Source organism: Temnothorax curvispinosus, unplaced genomic scaffold (assembly GCF_003070985.1).
Source record: "Temnothorax curvispinosus isolate PA1 unplaced genomic scaffold, ASM307098v1 QBEX01000668.1, whole genome shotgun sequence".
In the NCBI taxonomy this organism is placed as follows: Eukaryota; Metazoa; Arthropoda; class Insecta; order Hymenoptera; family Formicidae; genus Temnothorax; species Temnothorax curvispinosus.
The window spans coordinates 352,581-361,110 of record NW_020210448.1 but is presented as its reverse complement, the minus strand read 5'-3'; the positions used below and the strand labels follow the sequence as shown (position 1 = coordinate 361,110).

Sequence of the window (8,530 nt, the reverse complement as noted above, 5' to 3'; positions counted from 1 at the left end):
TTATAACCTTTTATACAATTTTATAAAATTAAAATGTCATTATATAACACCGATTAACATATAACATATAATATACATATATGATATACATATATAATAAAGAAATATAATTGTTTTATAACAACAATATATTTACAATATGTTATCCACTATATGACTATATGTATGTATATAAAATCCACTTTTTATCACAATATGCTCATCATTATATGTGCAAATAAAGTAAGTATATTCGCCTTAAAAATATATATGTAATGATTATGAATTTCATAAATCGTTCAATGTTTGAAATACAATTTCCATTTCGGGTCGATCTAGCGCCGATCTCTTAGAACACCATTTTCCTATGGATATTAAATTACCATAAACCTGTTTGTTCTCTTCACCACCTTTCTTGTCCATCAATAAGGAAATGTCTTTGTCTTTCCAAGCTTCAATTAAATCTCCTAACAATTTCTTTTCGGGTCGTGAATCGTCATAAGCTCGAAGACCAGTTGCAATTTCGAATAAGACTATGCCGTAACTATAAGTGTCTATTTTTGTGGACAATTTTTTGTCACGTAAAAATTCTTCTGGCAGGTAGGGTCTAGTTCCATGAATTCTGCTGATCTAATAATTATTAATAGTTACTTTCAACAATTTTTCATAACAATTGCCCATTGTAATACCATAAAATGTATTTTCACATTTAGTGTTTTAATCTTTTAAAATAATCATAAAATATAAGAAAAAATCTTGTAGTTTTCTAGCAACTTGAGCATAAAAAAATCATTCACGTTAAATTTTTATTTATCTTTTACTTACTTATTAATAATTACTTACCTTCATACTGTCTCTTTCAGGACCTTCCCGCGCCAAGCCAAAATCACCAATCCTAGGCTCGAAATTTTTATCCAACAAAATATTTGCGCTTTTAATATCACCATGGATCAATGGTTTTTCTCCGATGGTGTGCAAGTATTGCAATCCGCGTGCTGTACCTTTAGCAATTTCATGTCTTTGCATCCACTTTAACGGTTTAGTCTTTTGTCTTAATAGCAGCCTATCTTCCAAAGACCCATTCTTCATCAGCTGATAAACCAAGCACGGTGCTTCGCCGCCGAGACTGTATGCATATAGAGGCAAGATATTTTCATGGGTACGAGAATTCAAAATCTTAATTTCTTTCAATGATTGCTGCAGCTGCAATATGTAACTTTCATCCGAATCGGATCCCTTTTGTCGGATTTTTTTTATTGCAACATCAGTATTTTTCCAGATGCCTGTAACGTATATAAATGTGACTTAATAAATAAAGAATCTTTTAAATCAGATTTTCTCAATCTGATAATCTATTTTTGACAATCTACATGTCAATAAATGAAATAATATACCTCTGTATACTGTTCCAAAACCACCTCTTCCCAATATGTTGTGCTGATTCCATCCATCTGTGGCAATAGCTAGTTCACTATAACTTGCGTGTGGCAAAGTAGTTTCTGTTCTTGGCAGTGGCGATTCGTTAATCTTTTTCTCATTACTGCCAATATTATGCGGAGAGAAAAAAGCAGCAGCTGCTGGTGAAGCTACTAACAAATTATTGGAGTTGCTCGGGCTAATACCCAATTGCGCCGTTGGTTGATTTAAAATTTTATTAACACTTTGCTGCGGCAGTACGCGTTGATTAAAATTCTGTGTGCCAATCTTCAAATCTTTAGTGTTCTTGTTGACCAACTGCTTACGCGGCATGTTCTGCAAATTGCCTTCCCCGTTGTACAAAAGCCGATGAAATTTCTGATCAACGAAAGGTAATAATGGTACCATTGACTGATAGTGTTGCATTCTGGATAATAACACAAATAGTTCTGCTGTTGTGTGATTATGATGGCCCCATAGTGTCAAGAGCTCATCTGTGGGATTTTTCTCCTTTCTTAAACTTTGTATCGTTAAGACATCATATTTCATCCAGGTACCTGCCAATGTTACATTAATATAAAAAAATATAATTACAGATAATACATAACATTTAACACATATAAATAGTTATTGCATATCCAGTTGCTTGCTATTGTTAAGCAAAACTGGTGCAACATTAAGAGATAAATACAATATCTAATGTAAAATCATAAAGCAGATGATTGAAGTGAATAAATTAGTAATGAACAAATAGGTTAGTATATGACAAGGGTATATTTATCAAGGGTATTTCCAAGGGGATTTCCTGATGAGACATACCAGCCAGCTCCTCCCACTTATCATTTTGGTTCATAATTTTGCAAAATTCTGATCGTTCAACAAAGGGCAAGTGGTAAATATATTTGATGCTCTCCGTTGTTGCCATTTCACAAATTTATCAGATCACAATTGTGTATTGTAAAATTATTCGTTGTATATAATATACATGTATATTACATATAAATGTAATATCACTAAAATTATTCTCAAGGCACATTCAACTCAATTCCAACAAACGTCCATACTCCATATTGCTAACTTCGGCGTTCAGCAACTGTCAGCAAGGCTGCCTTCGAGAACCACGAACCATTGCACGCTCTTCGGAAAAAATGGTGGCGTTCAGCAGACCAAGCCGCTCAGTAGCAGTCAAACGTGATTGGCTCTTACTTTTAGAACCAACCAATTAACGCAGAGTGTTGATAAGACGAACTCAACAGTTGTGCCTGCTGAACGCGGCCATTCACACCTTGACTGCCTTGGCAGAATAGCAGAAAGCAGAAGAGCAGAATTCAATCAGAACTCAGAACTCGCGCTGGTAAGCAGAAGGGAGTGTCCCGTTTGACCACAGCGATTGACCACAGCCACTCACAGCCCCCGATGCCTGGAGTTTTTCCCTGAACCCACCAATCAGATGTTTTTATTTTAAATCAATTTAGAGAATTGAGAATTGGGAATTGAGAATTGAGAATTGAGAATTGAGAATTGGGAATTGGAAATTGAGAATTGGGAATTGGGAATTGAGAATTGAGAATTGGGAATTGGGAATTGGGAATTGGGAATTGGGAATTGGGAATTGGGAATTGAAAATTGGAAATTGGGAATTGAGAATTGGGAATTGGGAATTGGGAATTGAGAATTGGGAATTGAGAATTGGGAATAGAATTGAGAATCTCATGGTGAGAACCAATACCCGAACACTTAAGCATAGGAAATGTACCAATACCTAACACGTATCTGTGTCTGTGGATACCTTTAAAAAAATATAAATTTATGAAAATAAACGTTTGGATATTATAACTGAAGTTTCAAACTACAAGAAAAAATACTTTTATCTTTGATTCTAATTCGCGTTATACTTATAAATAATAAAGGTGTTCGGATATAGGTACATGTTCGGGTATTGGTACCTTTCCCTTATCTATGATTTAATTGGTCAAAATCTAATAAATTTATTCATTTTTCGCCTCGCATTTTCACCTCGTTTACAAGTGTTCATTCCAGTATGATTGTGGATACAGACCCTTGAATTAAAGTCTGACCATAAGACAGCCAGTTTTGATTGCTCCGCCAGTTTTGTCAAAAACGAGAGAAACAAAAAGAGAAAGAGACAGAAAAGAGACAAAGAAGGAGATAGAAAGAAAAGAGAAAGCGATAGGGTGCTAGCCCAACTAATTTACCTTTCAGCGAAAATTTCAATTTTCGAGCTCGCGAAATTTCGGCGGCGGCGGAATCGGTGGATGATAACTTATCGGCGGCGTGGCGCGGCAGTGTTGGCGCAAGGGTTAGGGATCTGAGGGGTCTAGTCAGGTCTAGTCTCTGGCAGTCTCTGATTCAATAACATTTGATTGACTTTTGCTTAGAACTGTCAATGAAGCGCACAAAATTGAGACTTTTGTCATGAAGAGAAATATACGAGTCGTAAATTGCTACAAGTAACAATTGGATAATTAAAAATTAGTCGCTTTGGTCGGATATGTGTGAAATTTATTCTGACTATCTCTTATCATTTCAACAACAGTGAGGGAAAGTTCATCGAAAATGCTGTGTCGCGATGGAGTTCTCAGTTTATTCTGTTTTATCGCAGCGTGTTCAATCTCACTTTTTCCCGAACTGCAGTTTAGGTTAGGATTCAATATTTATGTAACATATTTTACAAATATTTGGCTTCTACACGCGGTACAGTACGTTCTCATAAATGTACTCGCGTTGCTGGCATTTCGTGGTTTTGCTTATCAAGTAAGTCTTGCTGTCATATTATGTTATATCTTATGTATAACTATAAAGCATAAGCTGATAATGTTTCCTTTTTTTTCATAGGTAGCAATCAGAGCGTTGTTTCTTGGATATCTATTTGGGATTGGTATCATAGTAACGATCAATGCCCTACAATCGTGGCAGATACTTGGCATTTATATGATAGTATTAGCGAGTTTCCATTATTCGGAATTTCTGGCTATAGCATGGTCAAATCCAGCTACATTGTCAATCGACAGTTTCATCCTCAATCATAGCATAATGTATGGGGTAGCAGCTGGTCTCAGTTGGATAGAGTTTCTCATAGAGAGACATTACTTTCCTGGAATGAAAATGCCTTCCGCTGTATCCTATTTTGGTCTAATACTGTGCATTTTTGGCGAAGTTCTAAGAAAACTGGCAATGTGCACTGCAAAACACAATTTTAATCATATCGTGCAAACTGAGAAGAGTGACAACCACGAACTCGTTAGACACGGTGTATATAATGTTTGCAGACATCCTAGTTACGTAGGATGGTTTTACTGGTCGATAGGAACGCAGGTGAAATATTGTGATTTTTTTTTACGATCAAGCATTTGATTCTGCATTTTTATCACATTGTTAATTAACATTTCACAAATTCTTATTGCAGTTAATACTTCAAAATCCGCTATGCCTCTTTGCATACACATTGATATCGTGGAACTTCTTTCATAATCGTATTCGGATTGAAGAAATAAATTTATTAATTTTCTTCGGCGAAGACTATGTTGAATATCAAGAGAAAGTAGGTACTGGGCTTCCATTCATTTCTGGATATAAGATTAATTCATAGCACGCTACAATGGTATAGTCTTATTTTGTAAAAAGTTTGTCCTGATGGAACGAAACAAGTGGAAACATGTACGTTTGTAAAAAATGACTACATAATCTAAATTTAGAAATTTTTTTACATAAATGTACAAGTACATAATTTTGAAAATATTAATTACCATTAACCCAATTTTGTTTTCATTATTTAAATAATTTTAATTATTTGTGATATGTAATTTTACTAATTATATGTATACTTCATGCCAATTTACACATTTACTTGTCTAGTCGTAAAATGTTTTTATTCATTGACAACTCAGGTTTGATACACAAATTGTTACTTAACAATTCCAATGTATATAAAGCTAGTATATAATAAAATAATAGTAATAAAATAATGTGAGTTTTGTAAAGTTATGTAAATAATTTTTATATATACTAATATTCTTCTTACCCTTACATATTTCCTGCAAATTCCCGTTAGAGAAATATCGTCCCTTAAATTAAAATAAATTTGAATTGACATTTATATAACTAAAAAACATTTATACAAGTTACGTAATAATGAAATTATTTAAATATTTATCAAAAAATGCTATAGTTTCTTTTTTTATTTATAATAGTTATGTAAAGAATCGCTTTATAATGACGACGTACGTACAATATAATAAAATTATAATTAATTCTTTTATTTATGATCGGAATATTGATATAAAAGAATGTGAAATTATGAGCAAGTCGACAATAAGATTATGCTTGTCATGTCATAAGATTGCAACTATACAAATTAAGATTCTAAAATAAGGAGACTTTTGAGGATTCAAATTTGAAACAAAATATCTTGATATCTGAATATTATCTTTATTTCATGCATATACACGTTTGGAAGCTAAATATTATTAAAGAGATACAAAATAGTATTTTCAAAATTTAAGTTTTTACTTTTACATAACATGCAAAAATATCAGTTTAAATGTCCGGAGGCAGGCCTAATAACAATATAAATTGTGAGAAAACTTTCGAAAAATGTTATATACATATGTAATTTATGAATTAATAATACATCAGTTTAATACAACTTAAATTATATATTATGTTTTCAAAATTTTACTTATATCTAATAATATAATAGTAATAAAAATGATCTTATTGTATTATGAATAATGTATAATGAATTACGTAAATGGTTAGATATGCATAAACAAACAGCTGTTATACAAAATGAGCAAGACAGTGGTATTCAGCAAGTTCGAAGAAACATTAAACATTTCCTGATAAAATTTCCAAGGAATTGAAGGAAGTAGCGAATAAAACGCATATAAATTATAAAATAATTCTGTCAAATCAAATGTAAGAGTAAACTTCTGAACTATTTGGCAAGTCTTTATTGTGATAGAACATTAAAAGAAAAAAAATCAACCGATGAAGAAGAAATAAAAATAATAATAAGTGATTTATACGAAAAAGGTAAAATTTTAAACAAAATAAAAGTAAAAGAATCAGATAATTAAGGACATTATAATCATATAAAAATAAAACATCTTAAAAAATATAACGTGACACTACTTTTATAATCAGACTTAACACGTCCAAATTCAATTAGTCGTAATCTGCAAAATTTTTCAGCAATTAATGGCGTTACTAACGAATTTCAGCGATTTTAATGTTTCATTGTAACTTTCGCATAGTGGAGATATATTTAATACCATCAAAATTTTCGAATTGCGTCTCAAAGTAGGCATAAGTACATGTGTCAATTTAGAATTTCTATAAGGAATATGTTTTTGTTTTTTTAGAAGCGCTAAAATTACATTGCTAAGACTGGCTAAAGATTTGTTAATATTTATTACTTCTGTCATTTCAATCTTGTTCAACTTATCTTCGGCTTTTATTTTAATCGATCCAGCCAAATCTACAAAGTTTAGATTTCCTACTAACACTTCTTGTTTCGCAGAGTGTGTTCCAATTAATCGTATTCTTGCTACTAAATGAGATTTAGATGATCTGGAATGCAAATTATTGTATATTCTAAATTAAATTCTATATATGTTAATTCTATATATGTATGTTAACACTAGAACTACTAAAGAAGTAAGAATAATTTGTTTGACATTTTCTTATAATTATTACTCATTTTTTAAGCATCTTAATTATATGAATATTTATTTTATACATGAATAATTATTTTAATTATATGAAAATAAAAAATTATTTCTCGGAAAGATAAAGTTTTGCTTCTTGTAATTGTCTATTAAAATTTAATTATAATATAATTTAAAATAAACTTACGTAATTAAATTTCTACGTGCAATCCGTAGATACTCGTTAAACTCCTCTGGACTTTGTATTTTTTTAATCTGAAGATTGCTAACATATGCATCTTGATCACTACTGTCAAATATTCGTATTTTGTGTTTCTTATTGTTTGATTGAGGCTTGAGATTGAGAAGATCAATGATACGTTCATTATAAATTTCCAGAAAACTTGCTTCTACTCGGTATTCCCAACCACTAAGTTCAAGCTCCTTTTTTCTATCAAGAATACAACGTACCTGAAATTATGTACAAATAGCTGATCCTCTCTTTCATTTGAAAAGATCAAATTGCAATTAAATACTTATATAAAAGTATAATTTAATTACATATATGTATATGTATATAAAATAATTACTCTTTATACACATCTTCTTAGAAAAAAGAAAGAAATAGATAAAACAAAAATTTTTTGTCATTTTTATGTACAATGTAAACTGGAACATATTTATCAATTTCATAGCGCGCATTATGTTGTAAATATAAATAAAAACATACTGTTCTAGGTAGCATGCCTTCAGTTTCATATTTTCCTTCCATGGTATACGTCTTGCCAGAACTAGCCTGGCCATAAGCAAATACGCAAACATTTGTATATCCTTCCAGAGCTAATTGCACTAAGGAGAATAATTCTTTGAATACTTCTTCTTGCGAGGCCTCCGGCGTAAATATTTTATGAAATGTAAATTTGTTATATTTTACTGTATCTTCAGCTTTTATTTTGATTTCGTAATCTGTGATTATTATATCACCCAACCTGTAACAAGCAATGAAAAGTGTCATTAGAAGCGAGTTTAAAAACAGAGAAAATTAATAATACATTTTCTCTATTTCACAAATATGAAACTATAAAACATATTTATTTACGGTTTTGCTCGTGTTATTTCGTCTGCCGTTCTTGGTCGTACTCGGCACATCACTTTTACGTTTTTAGTAACTTCCTTATATTTCGTTACTAATACGTCATATTCTGTTTTTAAAGAACGTAATATCGTTTCATATTTTTCTATGGCTTCCTCGTGCTTTGCAGAATTTTCCTTTATTCTCTCTTTAACAGCTTCTATTTGTTTATTTAAAGATTTAACTTGTTGTTCTTCCAAAAATAGTTTTAAAATTTCGGGATCATTAAGTTGCTGGCGTTGTTGCAACTTGATTTTAATTTCCTCTCCTTTTTTTATAACATAATTTGTTATACGTTGAAAGATACCTCCTTTTACCCGGTAAGAAATTTTTC

At 31.3% G+C, this 8,530-nt stretch overlaps 3 protein-coding genes across 3 annotated transcripts; 1 reads left to right on the top strand and 2 right to left on the bottom strand.

The window, feature by feature from the left end:
* Nucleotides 1-154: 154 nt before the first annotated feature.
* On the bottom strand, nt 155-2,504 carry LOC112456772 (serine/threonine-protein kinase pelle-like). The gene is made up of 4 exons (XM_025019524.1): nt 2,215-2,504; nt 1,374-1,952; nt 823-1,262; nt 155-609 (listed from the first exon to the last, which is right to left on the bottom strand). The coding sequence occupies exons 1-4, from the start codon at nt 2,318-2,320 to the stop codon at nt 268-270; spliced, it is 1,467 nt and encodes a 488-aa protein (XP_024875292.1). The 5' UTR covers nt 2,321-2,504; the 3' UTR covers nt 155-267.
* A 1,217-nt stretch (nt 2,505-3,721) lies between these two features.
* Nucleotides 3,722-5,156, top strand: LOC112456798 (protein-S-isoprenylcysteine O-methyltransferase). The gene is made up of 3 exons (XM_025019555.1): nt 3,722-4,170; nt 4,252-4,731; nt 4,823-5,156. Exons 1-3 carry the CDS (start codon nt 3,973-3,975, stop codon nt 5,003-5,005), a joined length of 861 nt encoding a protein of 286 aa, XP_024875323.1. The 5' UTR covers nt 3,722-3,972; the 3' UTR covers nt 5,006-5,156.
* Nucleotides 5,157-6,474: 1,318 nt separating this feature from the next.
* Nucleotides 6,475-8,509, bottom strand: LOC112456844 (protein claret segregational-like). The gene is made up of 4 exons (XM_025019607.1): nt 8,164-8,509; nt 7,795-8,053; nt 7,273-7,535; nt 6,475-6,987 (listed from the first exon to the last, which is right to left on the bottom strand). Exons 1-4 carry the CDS (start codon nt 8,211-8,213, stop codon nt 6,606-6,608), a joined length of 954 nt encoding a protein of 317 aa, XP_024875375.1. The 5' UTR covers nt 8,214-8,509; the 3' UTR covers nt 6,475-6,605.
* Between the last annotated feature and the right edge of the window lie 21 nt (nt 8,510-8,530).